The following is a 17,100-nucleotide window of genomic DNA, read 5'->3' as shown; positions in this document are numbered from 1 at the left end:
CCCAGTGTTCTTTCTTTGGGTGTAGCTGCTTTTGTCCGTCATTTATCAATTGAAACTCAGGTCTCTTTGTCAAAGAAATCCACTTCCATCAAAATATGTCCTCATACAATATATGATCCGCATTTCAAAACAAAACATGAATTCTTGCATGCTCTACATTAGCTGATACCACAGTATCCTTCCCAGGGGTTGTCTAGCTGCTCCCTGCCATTAACTCGATTCCACTTCCACAGCTTCTGCTGTGACCTGAGTACTCTGCTACTCTCAACCCTCCAAACACTTGGCCAATGCCATCCTAATGCTAACTTATCATTTGAGAGCATGATTTTCAGAGCTCTTCACAAATTAATCCCACTCCCCTCGATTCTTACATTAGACAACCCAGTCAGCTAAAATCAGGCTTATTTTTATGAAAATCCATCCTTTAAACACAGAGAAATATTCCCTCCCCAAGCCCCTTCTTCTTGTTGTTCAATTCCTGTTTGACTCTTCATGATCCCATTTGGAGTTTTCTTGGCAAAGAAACTGGAGCGGTTTTCCATTTCCTTCTTCAGCTCATTTTTAACAGATGAGGAAACTGAGGCAAAAGGGGGTAAGACTCCCACCACTACAAGGAGTCTGAGGTAAGCTCTGAACCCAGAATGATTCATCTTTCTGACGCCATGTCTATCTGCTCTACCACCTGACTGCCCCAACCCAGTAATTACTTGGGGATTAAGGTTCCTAAATCACAGGTTTGATAATATCACTCCAGACCTTACATGGTTCCCCATGGCCACCTATATATTATATAATACATATATAAAGATGTTCATAGAGCCATGGTATGAATATATATACACATATATACGTATATATACATATATATATGTGTGTGTGTGTGTGTGTGTGTATTTGTTGGTGTGTTTGTTTATGAAGCAGCTAGGTGACTCAGTGGACAGAGTGCTGAGATTAGAGTCAGGAAAACCTGTACTCAAATCTGGCCTTGGACACTTACTAGCTATGTGATCTTAGGCAAGGCACTGAACCCGTTTGCCTTAAACGACTGGAGAAGAAAATGGCAAACCACTCCAGTATCTTTGCCAAGAAAACCCCATGGACAGAATTGGTGTGCTGTGGTCCATGGGGTCACAAGAGTTAAACACAAGTCAGGAGGACCTGAGTTCAAATCTGACCTCAGACACTTAATACTTACTAGCTATGTGACCCTGGACAAATCACTTAACCCCACTTTTCTTACAAAGGAAAAAAAATATGCATTTATCCATCCAAATATATATGTATATAACTATATAAATATTTGAGTGTGAGTATGTGTGTGTATACACATATACACTTGTATTTTGGACTGAACTTGTGGTTTCACTGATACAGAAAATTCCCAATGAGCCTAATTCCTCAAATGGATGCCTGTTCTGCAACTTATAGACTGGGGGTCTTATGGTCCATGGCATTGAGAAGCTAAATAAATGACTTGACCAAAATCACAGTTAGTTGATGTCAAAGAGAGGAACTGAACCCAAACATTCCTGTATCTGAATTCAGCTTTCTATCCACTGAACCACTCTGAGGAGAGGGGACTGAGAGGGAAGGGTTTTGTAAACCAGTATTAATATTCACCTAAGTCTCTAGTAGGTGAATAAACAACTTTTTCTAATTATTAATAGGCTGCAGATTTTCTATAAGATCTGGCTACCGTCAGGGAGTTATGAGAGAGACAGTCTAGAAGCTAAGGTAGACATACAGGGACTCCTACTCTTTGGACATACTTCCCTAAAAAGCCAAAAATCTCTGGGGCACTAAGTGACACAGTGAATAGAGTTACTGGGCCTGGAGTCAGGTAGACTAAATCCAGCCTCAGACACTTTGGGAAAGTCACTTAACCCTGTGTGCCTCAGTTTCCTCATCTGTAAAATGAGCTACAGAAGGAAATGGCCAACCACTCCAGTATCTTGGCTAAGAAAACCCCAGACAGGACTGAAATGACTCAACATAGCCCTCTTGTCCTATCTAGCACCCCCTTGATTCTTGGCAGCTCCAATATCCTCCCTCCAAAAGGCAGCAAAGGTGAATTAATTCAGCACCGGCTTCAGCAGTCTGAAGAGGAAGAAAGTCTTCCCCTCCCATGGAGGAGAGCTAAAGAAGCGAGAGAGCTTCCTTCTTGGAGGTAAAATGCAAACTGGCTCAGCAGGTAGAACGACAGAGGCGAGATCCAGCCCCCAGCCAAGGGGGATTAGCGACAGAGGCGCCCATCTCTCCTCCTCAGCAGAACAAACTAGATGAAAGCTGAGTAATCTGCCCAAGCGCTGTCAACCGCTTTCTCATGTGATCGAATGAGACAGAATGCCTGGCTCCTCAGGGATTTTCCTCTGGGAGTGTCATGTCAGGGGGGAGGGCGGGGAAGAGACAAACAAAGAACTTGTTCCATGGAAGCTCTTACTCGACTGATCCCAAGGGATGGGGAAGCCATCTCTTTAGTTGCACATTTACGACTTCTTAGTTCAGTTTGTGAATTTCTTCCCTTTAAGTTCTCTAGGACCAAAGTTCCAGCGCTAGTTACTCAGAAGGTAAAAAGTGGGAACAGCTGAGCTGAATAATTAGTGAAATAGCCAAGTAAATTGGGGAATATCTTGCAATACTGCACTGTTGAGTGGAAATCCATCTTAATGTCAAATTGTTCTTAGGAATTTCCCACTCTTTAAGCTCACAAGGACTTCTAGAAAAGTTTCCCCCTCTTGTTGCCTACTTCTAAAGACTGATTGTCTAGTGAGTTGGTAGAGACAGTTATAATGATCTTGTTTCTAAAGGAAAAAAAACCCTGCAATATAAAAAAATTGAAATAAGTAGAAAATGACTATAGGTGGTTGAAATTTTCGATCATTTAAATTTCTCTTAAATTGTGGTCTCTAATTTATAAACTAAAATCCTTTCATGTTAAATAAATACCAAACTGGTTTGAAGTTAAAACCCACTGGAGAGGCTAAAATTAGTAGAGACAATAAAATAGAAATAAATGAATATAAATTTAAAAGCTCACATTCACAAAAACAACCCATTATAACATCCTTGGAATTAATAAGTATTATTAATGGAGAGGTTAGATTGATAGTTTGCCCTATATAAACTTTATAAATATTTCAATTGTTTGAAATCTAATAAATTAAAACATTTCGAAATTTCCATGTAACATATAATGACAAGATAGAATATTTTTCCAGGGGAAATTAGATGCCTACGAGTTAAAACAAAATTTCAAATCTATCAAACTATCAAACAAAACTATCATATCAGGTCACCTACCAATTACTAGATTTAAATAGGAAAAATAGTGGTACTAACTGCATCTATTGAAATGCTTGAAACAGTGTTTGGTGAATCAAACTGAATAGCTCCACACATAAATAATACAGTGAGAGAATTGCCTATGTGTCCAAAAACCTTTTAAATCTAAACTAATATATTCCACTTTTTATATTACGAGTGAAACAACCAATGCAGTTAAATATGTTCATTCGATGATATGTGTGTGTGTGTTGTTACTTTGTAAACTTGGTGACAATGTCACCAAGATTAAAAATAAATTTTCAATTGATGGATTTTTAAAACTGAAAATCCTAAATTGCAAGATAACTGCATGGGACTTTGCACTAACGAAACACAATTGATGTTTTAAACAAGCACTAGTTTAAAATATCCCTTATGAAAATTTGACACCTTGTCTGCATTACAGACAATCACTTAAACTGAGAAATGGGTGAGGGGATGAACAATTTTTCAAATTACAAGAGCAATCAATTTTACAAAAAAACAAACCCATTAAAAAGAAGGCTCCTTGCACAACTGTGTGACAATATGGGATCAAAGTACTTCTATATCATTTCAAAATATGCTTTTCTTGTGCCATCATCCTTCAAAGTGTATTTGAGCCAAAAATAATCACCATTTTTCTTATTTGTCCTAAAGAGGATCAATGATGTCACATAGGCTGATTTCTTGATTTTCAATGGCAGAGGTAAATAGTCAAGTGGCAAGATAGTCAAAACTACTGGTGATGACTCAAAATGTTGCCATTTTTCTTAGGGATTACAGTAAAAATGAAATAAATGTATTTGTAAAAATTTCCTTCTGAAACTTAGGTATTTGCTGGATGCTTTTAAAAAACTGAATACTCTAAATCAGTAGTCCCCAAAGTGTAGTCCAAAGGATTGTTGGAGTCTCTGAAACCCTTTCAGAAGGTCTACAAATTAAAAATCTTTTTTTTATTTCTAAATATAACCCATGTGAACAAAAACTCTTTGAACTGATCTTCAATAGTTTTTTAAACAACATGAAGATACTGAGAACAAAAGTTTGAGAACCACTGCTCTAAATAATACAAGAGTCAGGGGCAGCTAAGTGGTTCAGTGGATAGAGCCCCAGCCCTGAAGTCCGGAGTACCTGATTCAAATCTGGTCTCAGACACTTAACACTTCCTAGCTGTCGGACCCTGGGCAAGTCACGTAACCCCAACTACCTCAGCAAAAAATGATAATAATAATAATACAAGAATATCAGACTGATGAAAGAGAAAATGACTAATTATGAAAGTTAGAGACAAAAGTTTCCCAATTTTAAAAATATCTGACCTACAAATAGAAATATTAACGTGCTTATTAATGACTTAACGCCATAAAATAAATTTTCATTTTATCTTAAAAGCCCACATATTCCTTAATAAGGATATGAAATCCACTTGCCATGGGTACATGAGACATTTGGTATTATGCATATGAAGAAAAATGGTCAACAGACATATTCTGTGATAGTAACAACATGAGCAATAAGCATGGGCCTGAAAATTATATGTTTCCTCTACTGGTGAATAAAGAGTACTCTGTATGTACAACACAAACATAAATTAGTAAAACATATACAAAGCAAAGCATCTTACTATCATTCCCACCTTATTTAATGTGAAACAGAAACCTTCCAGTTTCTTGGAAAGTGGTTGAAAAAAGAATTTTTTAGCAATATCACTGATGCTATATCAAGAAACTTTTTATGCTGGCACAAAGTAAGCATTTAATGTTTTTTTAAAAACCTATCCTGCCCATTAAAGTCACTTATTATTTGTTATTAACATGAAAAATACTTTTATCATTGTTATTTTTAGTGGTTAGGAGAAATTGTTATAAAATTAAAATATTTGCATATGAACTAAAAAGAAATACTTTTTAAACGTATGTAAACAAGAAATCATTTGGAAACCACTAGCTTAATGACTAACCTAAATCCCATGGTTATTTATATCTATTTATTCTAGTGTTGTTTTTAATGGAGATGGGGAGTACTATTCACTGTCCTAACTCTTAAAATGCACACACACACACACACACACACACACACACACACACACACACACACAGAGTTTTTGTTTGGACATGTGATTTTATGAGTATGGGGAACTCCCTGTGTGGAAAACTCCCTCTAGAGATGCACATGAATAATTCATCTGTAATTTATAATCTAAGAGTTGCCTGGTTCACTGAGAAGTTAATAATCACATTATCCCCAGTCACCCAGCTAGTTTGTCAGACACAGGACTTAGGTTTATACTCTAAAGGTTTCAAATATTTTTTACATATTTGTCTGATCTATGGAATAGGACAGGGACTCTCTCTTCTGGTTCTCTGGCATTCCTTTGAAATCCAATGCAGGAGAGAGCAAAGAGGATATATGAGCAAATGAAGGTGTAATTGGGGCATCTGTGTAAGAAAAGCCACAGGATCAAGTAAGATCAAAGTTGGAAGGTACCTCGGAAGCCATTTTCTACTTCCAAATCCATACAACCGACATACAGACACATGATCCTCTAATCTCTACCCAAAGGCTCGAATTGATGTCCTAATACTGTCCATTACATGTTCTAACATGCCAAAATCCACCCTCCTATAATTAATTGTTCATCCCCTCACCCATTTCTCAGTTTAAGTGATTGTCTGTAATGCAGACAAGGTGTCAAATTTTCATAAGGGATATTTTAAACTAGTGCTTGTTTAAAACATCAATTGTGTTTTGTTAGTGCAAAGTCCCATGCAGTTATCTTGCAATTTAGGATTTTCAGTTTTAAAAATCCATCAATTGAAAATTTATTTTTAATCTTGGTGACATTGTCACCAAGTTTACAAAGTAACAACACACACACATATCATGAACAAATTTTCAAATTAACTAATGTATTGTTTTTTTAAAATGTACTTTTTTTAAAATCATGCTTCCAAGCCCTTTCATTCACAAACAGAACAAACAAATAAAAGAATACTAAGGCTCTTTTAAAAAAACTTCTGTATTTTGTCAAATACAATTAATGTCTTCATATATGTGAATAAATGAGTAAGCATTATCTTTCTTTTCCTGATCATCACACAAGGACATGCTGTTGATTTAACCAGTTGTTTCGCATCGAGACACGCCCCCTTCCCATTTCCAAAAAGCAAACCCTACCAGGTATAGCAACTTAATGGTCTGGCCTGGTTGTTCTGACTTTCAACTTTTAAAAGCAATAGGTTAAAAGGCCTGAAAGGTCAAGATAAAGAAAGGATTAGTTAACCTGGATAATTCTTGAATTGTAAATTTAAACACTTGAAAATAATCTTTTGGAAGAGAGATGGGACTGTGCCTTATTTGGCTTTGTAGCCCTCACAGCACCTGGCACAGTGCCTTGCCCAGAGTAGGAGTTTAATAAACATTTGCTGACTGACCACAGAAATTTAAAAAAACAACAACCCAGTGATAATCTTAAAAACAAAAGCCTGCTATTTACTTTTCCCCGTTTCTTGGCACAGACTTCCCCTTTGTCTTACAGCTCTTTGGAGGATATTGAAGGGGATGATGGACCATTTTTGACTACAGTAATTATTATTTTTGGGGATGACATAAATAACTTCAAAATCAATGTAATGTCTCTCTAATCTCTTAAGACATTTAAAATAAGATGAAATGCTGCTCTATTGTACTGTTTTATTTATCCTTAGACCCCCAAAGTCATAAAGGACTCTGAAACGCAATTAATTCTGGGTCATACTTTCTTGCTTGTCTTGAATTCTGCAGCACATGGTTTATCTAGAAGCAATAACCAAATAAAACACACTTTTCTTCAAATCCATAAGGGGAAAACAAACTGACCCTGTCCTCTTCTGTATTTGTACTGTAAGGAAGGGTGAAACCAAGGATTTTAATTCTATTTAACAAAGTGCTTATATGAATACAAAGTCATCTTCTCAAAGGTCAAAGCAAAGAAAAGAGGGCACTTTTTTTCTGTCAAGTATGAATTACTTTGAGCATTTTTGCATCCCATCTCTATACATTCCAACTTCTTGTCAAAAGGATACTGATAATAGAGAACTCAACATCACTGATGGCATTTCAGCATGGTTAAGCATTTCATTTGGAAATTAAATGATAAACAAGGAATTTAATTTTTAAAATGTCCCTTCCCTTTCTCTCCCCCCACGACAACTTGGTAAAATCTAAATGTTATAGTCATTGTTTTTAAAGCACCAAGCCTAGTGGTTCTGGATATCCAGAAGGCACACATAACTTCACCTGATCTCAACAGTGTGAAGAAGGGCATAAAATATTGTTTTCCTAGGTCTTGCTCCTCCCCGTGGCAGTGTTGCTGTATTTTCAGCGAGCAGTGGGGGGGATTTTTAAAAAAGGGAGGCAGGAGTTACCAGCAAGGCAGATCAATGGACTGGTCTATGTGCCTCTGGAAAAAAAATCTTTTTAAAAATTATTTTAACCAAGGTGATGGTGAGCTTCTGAGGATTTATATAATGAAGGAATCAGCAATCCTCTGATGGTTCCTATAGTACTAACCTCAGTGAGACAAAGGAAATGCAAAGCTGTGCAAACCAAGCAAATTAGAGGCCTGGGAGGAGGCCCCGCTGGGTCTGGTTTGTGCTCCCCATCCCAGGAACTAGGCCCGTTGTGGGGCTCTCAGGGCCGCTCGCCGCTCCCAGCCCAGCCAGGGCCGGCTCCTAATGGCCTCAGCAGCCCCACTCTGAGCTTCTCAGCCACCTGATGACCTTTAGCACTGACTTGAACAGATTCCTGGCTGGGCCAGCTTTCTGCTCTGCCTTTAGAGAGCAAAGAGTGAACAAGAAAGACAAAGGTCCCTCCTTTGGGGCAACCCCAGGAAACTGAAAGTTGAAAGACAATACAGATTGCAGGGCAGAATGACTCTGGGAGTTTGGGCAGCTCCCGTGAGGGCTGCACCCCACCCTGGGTGTAACTGAACATATTAGCACCAGCAACTGAGTTCAGAGTACTTATGGGTTAAACTCAAAAGGGGCAATTTAAAACAAAAATGGAGGCGCTGTCCCATTGGGCTCCTAAGCCTGAAAACTAGGAGACATTACTCTAAATACCACCTCACTGGGAAACCCCAGTAGGGACGGCCCTTCATCTCTGCCTTATTTCAAAAACAATGGTCCAAACAGGAGGAGGAGCAAGTTCCGTGGGTCACTGGACTGCTCTGGCTGTGTGCTGCAGCTCCCAGATACAAATGTTCTAACTTGCACCTTCAAGTCACCGAATCCTTTTTCTTTCGGAAAGGTGACTTGAGTCTTTTCCACACGCTGCTTTTGGGTTTTGACTTCTTTTCCATGGCCAGCACGGCCTCCTTCTCCTTCCTGCGGATCTCCCTCACGAGGGCGTGGAACACGTCGTCGATGTAGTAGCGGTAGGCGGCTGAAGTTTCAAAAAAGGGGCAACCGAATTCCCGGGCCAAAGCCATGCCTTCTTCTTTGGTGACCTTGGCGAAAGAACACAAGAGGGCATGACTTGTGGAAAGAGCAATGGCTCCCTGCCAGGGATATCTTTAAAGGTACCCAGGTGGAGGGGGGCAGGCCTGGCCCAGAGCCAACAAAGACCCCTGCACGGGCAGAGAGGGTTCGGTACCTTCTGAGTTTTCTTCCAATTCTAAAGTCTTATGACATAAAGAAATACACATTGGCTCATGCTAAAACCAACCGATCTGAATCTTGAATCTAACTTTTTGAAAAACACTTGTATGTATCAAATTCTATAATCTTGATGATATACTTTTGGCAGATAAAGTGATTAAACCCCGAGACCCATCTTATGCTACAATCTGGAAGTTAATGGGCATCTCCTCTCATTGTTCTTGCTGCTCTAAGGGAACCTGCTGCAAACAACTATGAGTGTCTCCTGCACCTCAAGTCTTCCACCATTTCTGGAAGTGAAACCTTTGTACTTTGAACTAAGTTCCTCCTGTTGCAACTCACCTGTTTTAAGGGATGACCTCCGGGGTCTCGCTGGTGCTTACGTAAGGTGGTCTCCATTTGTCACCCGATTCTCTTTCACAAGAGAGAATCACAGCAGCCTAGATTTAAAGCTAGAAGAGACCTTGGAGGTCAACTCGTCTTCCTGCCCTCATTTCAGAGTAGAGAAAGCTCCCGTGTGGAATGGTTGGGAGACTTCCCCAAGAGCACATAGACGGTAAGTAGCTTGGGATTTAAACCCAAGTCGCCTGGGCCCTTTCCCTCGTCTACCTTGTTTGCGTTACCTTGTAAATCTATGGCTTATTTCTTTCACATAAAATGCTCCCCGTAATAGTTTGCATTCAATACAATTTTCCCATGATATTGGAAGCAGGGAGATTTTCAGGTATCCCCCACTTAGAGGAAACAAACATTAACATTTCAGTTCAAGACAGAAGCAGACAAAGGGACATAAAGAGAGACATCAGTCAGTGCCCAGAGAGGGACTGTCTCAGTCCTTACTTGGCGCAGCTGTCTCAAGTCAGACTTGTTGCCCACCAGCACCACGGGCGTGTCATCTGTCCGACGAACTCGGTAGATCAGTTGCTTAAATTCCCGAACTTCATGGAAACTTCGTCGGTCCGTAATGGAGTAACAAATGATAAATCCTTCACCTGCCCTCATATACTGATCCCTCATGGCTGTGAACTCTGCCTATAAAAGAAATATTGATTATTCTGTTCTGTCTGAATTAGAAGCAGGTATAGAAATTGGCTGTCCCAGATTAAGGAAGGATATTGATTACCTGCTATCCTGAGTCAGAGTGCATGAAAAGAAAAAGACAGAATTGGGCTAGTGATCTCATCTATTTAAACACTTCCCATATCTTTGCTAGAGTGAAAAAGCTTTCATTCATGGTACTTGGGGTTTCAAAAATCACACACCTGTCCAGCTGTATCCAATATATCCAGATTAGCAGGTTCGTCATCAATACGAATTCGGATTTTATATGCATCTTCTACAAAAGGGAAGACATGCAGAATTAAGTTGGTATTATAGACCATTGGAAAAACTTAAAAAAGACATGACTGAATAAAATTTGGCACATGAGATCTTAATCTAATCATTATATCTTTTTCTAGTTAGCAGACCTAGGTACAAGCTAAGTTCTCTAAGGACCTACAATTTCTTAGGGAAGTATTTTAAATCTACTGCCCTCAAATAAGATTTGTTTCATTTAAATACATTACATACTCTGTTTACCATTTAAATTGTTTTTTAATGGTTTTACTGATATCTTTTATTTTTTACAAATATTTTAAAATCACCCTAAGAAAATTTTCATTCTACTTATTATTGTTATTTACATAATATCTAAGTAATAGGAAAATAACTTCATTTAAAGACAACTAGTAAAACGAAATGCTGCACTAGCTTTTGGTTTGCTGGGGACAATTCTTATGGTCAAAACTGTTTCTTACATCCCACTTGGATCTTTCAAGCATCCTTTTTCTTTAGCTGGTATTAACAAAGTAATTGACATTCAAGAACATGCACTGACTATATAGATTTATGTGTCTTTGTAACATAAGAAAAAAACCTTGCTCCCCTAGCTTCTAATCAAATCTTAGTACTTCCAAGCGATAATAAGGAAAATAAGCCAGAAATATGATTCCTCATAAGGAATTAACACAAAGATTATCAAGTTTTTCAGTGTTTCTGAAATACCCATTCACCTAGTTATAGTGGGATATATGGCAACCTAATTATAATGGTAAGAATAACTATTAAACTTGAAATGAGAAATTCTACTTTCAAACCCTGGCTTTCAAGTCTTTGTGTGTGTGTGTGTGTGTGTGTGTGTGTGTGTGTGTGTGTATGAGACTTCAGGGAAATCACTTCATTCTATGCTGCAGTTTCTTATGTAAAATGGAAGAGCTGGATGAGATGATCTCCAAGGTCCATCCTAGCTCTAAATCTGATGAGCCTCAGATTTTATGATCAAAACTAAATTTATTTCTAAAAAGCGTAAAACCTCACCAACATAAATGTTAGCAGTTTGAGACAGTATATATAAGCATAGACATGTGTATGTAACATGCTTCTACTTCCCCAAATCCACCCCATTACAAAGACATGGCCTGCCTATGGGCTTGAATGTTTTATATTTACAGAATAGATGGAATGAAGAGCTCTAGAAGTCTCCCCCTATGGAAATTCTTTCAGGTGGGTGACCTAGCATTCGAGATATTTGCCTGATTTGCTTGATGGAGGTTGTTGCTGCTACAATGGTCCCTAAATTTCTTGTACTATGAGGTAAACTTCGTAAATCAACCCCAATTCTTTGAAACTTAGGGCTAATAGTCATATTATTTTGTGCCCTGATCAATCTATAACTCTTTAAATGCCAGGCATTGGATTAGAGCCTGGGGATACAAATGCAAAAGATGAATAAATATTCTCAAGGAGCTTGCAGTCTATTTGATGATAATGAATCATTCACATTTTTATAATGACTCTAAGGGCTTTAAGTTTTATAAAGAACTTTCATCATAAGAACTCAAGAAACCAGGTGATAGATATTCTTAAAACATGTGTCAGACAATGTTACTTTCCTGCTTAAAAGCTACAGTCTTCCTATTGCTTCCAGTATAAAATGCACACTACTAAGCTTGGCATTTAAAGCACTTAATAATTTGGCTATAACCTACTTTTCCCATTCATGTAGTCTACATTCTAGTCAAATTAATCTAACTGCTGCATTTTCCATTTTGCACAGACTGGCCCTTATGTCTGACCTGTATTCTCTTACTTCTGCCTCTTAGAATCGCTAGGTTCCTTCAAGGCCAATGGCAGGTATCATTGCTTAAAGGGACTGATTCCCACTAGCTATTAGGGGCTGTCCCCTTTCCACCAATGCTCAATGCTTTGTGCAGATTTTGTATTTACTTATCTGTGTACCTCCTGTTCCCCCAATAGAAAATAAACTCTGTGGGCAGATTCTATTTCACTTCATGTCTCAGTAAACACTTGATAATTGTTTTTTAAATGGATGAATCAAGTACAATTATCTGACTTTTTGCAAAAGATGATAAAGAGTTTTAATCAGGTTAAATTTCCCAATCAATTAACAATCATTTATGAAGCAATGTTGCAAGTGCTAGAGGTACAAATTCAAAAGGTAAACAGCTAACTAGTGGCAAAGCTGGAACTGAAGCCCAAACCCAATACTTTCCATTAAATCACAGTAATTTAAATGTAAAATTAAACTTAAATCTAAGAGGATTGACAAACTTTTTTCTATCCCCCAGCAAAAAAATAATCAATTTCCTCCTCTCCTACCTGTCTTGCTATCAACAATCAAGACTATGGGAAAAGGCCTAACCAAATGATCAATTCCAGGTAAGAGGAAGCAAAGGAAGGGGATCGTGGGGAGGAAGTCCCGGCTATGTCTGGGGGTAGTGAGAGTTCAGTGGGCTGGCTCTACTTGCTTTTCTGCTTCCCTTTGTGGAAATTTGAACAGGCTGACTCATAGTTACATAGCACCTCTCCAATCAGGCCTTCAGAGAAGTGACAAACCAGAAAGGGCTCCAGGTTGGTGACATTTCGGCTTTATTTCCCCTCCCCCTTTCAAGATAATATATTCTATTACCCAGCCATAAAAGCTAAAGGGGAAAGGTGAGGCCGCTAAAGCTTATAGACGTTTAGATGTGAGCAAGGAGTGAGGAATTCTGCAGGTGGTTCAGCCCATCAGTTTGTCACTATATAAAAATATCTGCCCTCCCAAAAGGTTCACGAAAAGCCCTATCTAGAGGGGTTTCTTTTGGAACCTAGTGCCTTCTTCATCAGTGACAGTGAAGGAGATAGGATCGGCTGAGGCTGGACAGGACCTCAGGGCTTCGAGAAGGAACCAGCTAAGAAGGACATTTCAGGCAAAGAGGTGGAATAATTAGTTCAAGGACAGGGGAAGCCAAGGGCTGAGGCAGGATAGAGGGATCGAGGGCCGTCGGAGGAGGGGATAAAAGGGGTGAGCTAAGCTATTTTACTTTATTTATTTACTAAGCTATTAAAGGAATATTTTAAGTTCTTTATTTTCTAAATTGATGCAGCTTCTGGGAGGGATTAACCCGACTTACCGATGGTGGGGTCGTGATCTTCGGGGAATCGATGGCTGATAAACTGCATGGTCATCGCTAAAAAAGAGGAAACGAGAGTTTACGTGAACTAGGGGTTCTTAGTTGGGAGGAACCTGGAAAAACCCACCTAAGCAAGTCGTCGTCCCCACCCCCGTTTTCACAAGGAAGGAAACTGAGGACGGCTGGCCTGGCGCGGTGCCGCGCCCTGGAGAGGGTATTAGGGCCGGCTCGGATGGGCTCCAGGGAATCTGGATGCAACCGGCTTCTGGCGGAGCCAAGTGCTCTCCTAGGAGTGAGCCAGCCCGACCCCGCGGGCGCGAGGAGGTACCTACCGCTCTTGCCCACGCCCCCGGCGCCCAGCATCACCAGCTTGTATTCGCGGGACTGCGCCGCCGCCGCCGCCGCCGCGGCCGTGGAACCTCCGGAGGAGCCCCCGCCGCAGCCCGCGCGCGCGCCCGCCTCCATCCTGCCCCGGGCACGCGCTTGGCCCCCGCGGGGGCGCGGCGAGGGGAACACGGTCCCGCGCTGCGAATTGGCCCCTTCCCTGGGCGTGCACGCCCCCACGGCGTCGAGCCGGAGCCGGGCCGGGGGCTACGCAGGGACTGAGACCCCGGGCTCTCGGGCAGAAGGGCCTGGGGCCCCGTGGCCGCCGCTCAGCCCGTTTCCCCGCGGTCCTCTCGGCCTTCTCAGCCCGCCTATCTTCGGGCTGGAGACCTAGACCCGACCACGCCCGGTGCTCCGGGAACCCTGACCTGTGACCCGTCCCGCGGCTAGGGGAAGATGGCAATGGCGCCTGCAGCCGCCACCGTCCGGGGGAGAGGGGGATGAGAAGGGGGAAGGGCCTTCAGGACCGTGACGCGGCGGCGCCGAGGCTCCGCCCCCTCCCTCCTTTCCTTTCCTCTTCCCTCCCACTGTCAGCCTGGGGCCGCGCCTCCCGGCTTGTGCTGGAGCTAGTGCTTCCACCCCTTGTTGCTGGGCAGTGACGCCCCCACAACTAAATGTGGAACGAAGCAAAGAAGCCATAAGCTTATAGGCCTTATTGATTGGGGATGGTGATTGGCACATTGCATGATGCTTATAAAAGTGACCTTTTTTCTGCAGAAGCCCATTACGTTCTGCTTTGGCATACAGCCATCTTTGTCTATAACTCATAAATGGCCAGCCCACGGGCGGGGTGTGGGAACCTGCCTGCCTCCTTCCTGGGGTCTGTAGCTGAGCCGAACCGTTTCCCTTCTCCTTGTGTCTCATTTTGCCCTCCCGGAATCTGAGTGGGACCTCTTCAAAGTCAGGGGATCTGACAATTGGCGTACTGGGCACGACTCCGAGGAGGCATGTGGCGGAGTGGCTGAGGCAGTGGTGGGCATGCCTGACAGAGGTTTCCCGGCTGAAGGCCTTGGAAAGCAGAGGTTGGACGGGAGAAGATGAAAGTGGCTGCAGCCGAGGTGGGATGGCTATTTCTCTTGAAAGCCACTATCTCGGGCAACTTTGGACATACTGTCCATTTATAGACTGCAAGACAGGTATTTCTGGAGGAGCATATCGGAGCCTTAATGCATTAAGGCTCAATGGGGATGAGGAGCTGAGTGGGCAAGTTCCTCCCATGATCACACTCAAAAATGAGGCATAACCAGGACATGAATCCCCAGGGACTGAACACATCTACCATCTCTACACCCAGGCAGCATTGGTGGACTTAGAGAAGCAGCAGTTCCAACTCTGGAGCAGATGGTATCTGTTCTGAAGCAGAAATGGAAAAGCTGACCTCACTCACCTAAGCCTATGCCCTGTTGTAACAAAGGCTGGAGAGCAGCAGCCTGAACGGCCTGCTGTGAGAACCCTAATCATTCCCTAAAGGAGTGAGGTAACCACAGGGGTGCAGAAGTCCTGCACCATGCTGGAGGGGCTTTGAGACTGAGTAAACAGCAGTCCTATGCTGGCCTGGTTCAGGGAGTCCAGGCAATGGCCAAGAGGAATGCTATATTGCACCTGAATACTCACAACTATGTGAGGGATCTCCTGGTAGGAAATGTTCCAGTGCCATTATAATGGTTATATTAGCCCCCATGTGGGCTGCCAGATCCATGAAGTGGCCCCGCGATGGCCAGTCTAGCCATTTTGATGCTGAGGTGCAGCAGAGGAAAGTCCCTGCTTGTGCCAAATGCCCCTTCCTGTTGCTCAGAGATTGTGCCACACCAGCCTCATTGTGGAAAGAGCCTCCACCTTCATCATGCTGACGACGGGTATATCGTGCTGGCTCTGGAGCCGAAATCCTCTCCCCAGCTGGGGGAGTAGGCTACCTGCCTTGTTAGTAAGGGCTCTTGGTATACCACCCTCATCTGCATCTTCCCACAAATGCAATGGTCCAAACTGCATGATACAGTACTACAACACTGCAACCACTCGTGCTCTGAGGGTGTTAGCATCTGGAATGGATTTTCCTGGCTTTTGGAGGCCCTAAAAGTGCCCTTTACTGCTCCTTGTGTTGAGAAAGCCCTCATGGTACAGACAAGGTGGGGTGGCTCTCTGAGACCATATACCATTGGGTAATTACAATTACCTTTCCTGCTCCTAGGACAGACACAGATCCCTGTGGACATAGGGGAACAATGGGTAGGCTTAACTGGTAGGACATTAGAAAAGGTAATGTGAAAAACGAAAAAACAACCTTGAGATACCACTACACACCTCTCAGATTGGCCAAGATGACAGGAAAAAATGACGGATGTTGGAGGGGATGTGGGAAAACTAGGACACATGCATTGTTGGTGGAGTTGTGAACGGATCCAACCATTCTAGAGAGCAATTTGGAACTATGCTCAAACATTTATCAAGCTGTATACCAGCAGTGTCTCTACTGGATCTGTATCCGAAGGAAATCATAAAGGAAGAAAAAGGACCACATGTTCAAAAATATTTGTAGCAGCTCTTTTTAAAAGAGTAGATGTCCATCAATTGGGGAATGGCTGAACAAGTTATGGTACATGAAGAAAATGAAATATTATTGTCCTATTAAAAAATGAAGAACAAGCTGATTTTAGAAAGGCCTGAAAAGATTTACACGAACTGATGCTGAATGAAACAAGCAGAACCAGGAATACATTGTACACAACAGCATGAATATGTGATGACTTAGTTCTCAGTGGTTCACTGATCTAAAGCAATACCAAGAGTTTGGACAGAAAATGCCATCTGCATCCAGAAAAAGAACTAAGGAGACTGAATGTAAATCAAGACATGCTATGTTCACATTTTTTTTTTTCTCTCTCTCTCATGGGTTCTTCCTTTTGCTGATTTTTCTTTTCCAACATGATTCATAAAACAATGTATATTTAAAAAAAAAAAAAAAGGTTGATGCATATAGCAATACTCTAATCCACCTAGCCATATACTATCTTGTCCATGCAGCCTCATAACAGTAACATCTTTAGGAACTGACAGACACCACATAAAGGAGACGCCATGATGGTTCTACCTCCTAGATATAAGTCTTTCTTCAGAGAGGGGTCATATAGACAAAGCAACAGGTAATCACCCTCACCCTCCATACAGAACAGGCCCCAGAATTCCTTGTTAGGCACACTATCCCTCCTGAATAATAAAATCGACCAAAGGCGGCTCATCCTATAAAATCAGATAACCCTTGACCTCACAGCTGCCCATGGAGACACATATACTCTATTACACACTGGATGCTATATATT

The 17,100-nt window shown here is 41.6% G+C and overlaps 1 protein-coding gene across 1 annotated transcript; it reads right to left on the bottom strand.

Annotated features, from left to right (window-relative positions):
* Nucleotides 1–6,307: 6,307 nt before the first annotated feature.
* RIT1 (Ras like without CAAX 1) lies at nucleotides 6,308–14,636 on the bottom strand. Its single transcript, XM_051993843.1, has 5 exons — nucleotides 13,732–14,636; nucleotides 13,400–13,456; nucleotides 10,208–10,281; nucleotides 9,786–9,977; nucleotides 6,308–8,794 (listed from the first exon to the last, which is right to left on the bottom strand). Exons 1-5 carry the CDS (start codon nucleotides 13,862–13,864, stop codon nucleotides 8,564–8,566), a joined length of 687 nt encoding a protein of 228 aa, XP_051849803.1. The 5' UTR covers nucleotides 13,865–14,636; the 3' UTR covers nucleotides 6,308–8,563.
* Between the last annotated feature and the right edge of the window lie 2,464 nt (nucleotides 14,637–17,100).

The sequence above is a fragment of the Antechinus flavipes genome, chromosome 4, assembly GCF_016432865.1.
Source record: "Antechinus flavipes isolate AdamAnt ecotype Samford, QLD, Australia chromosome 4, AdamAnt_v2, whole genome shotgun sequence".
Classification (NCBI taxonomy): Eukaryota; Metazoa; Chordata; class Mammalia; order Dasyuromorphia; family Dasyuridae; genus Antechinus; species Antechinus flavipes.
The sequence above is the reverse complement of the archived record's forward strand: the minus strand, read 5'-3'. Positions and strand labels throughout refer to the sequence as shown.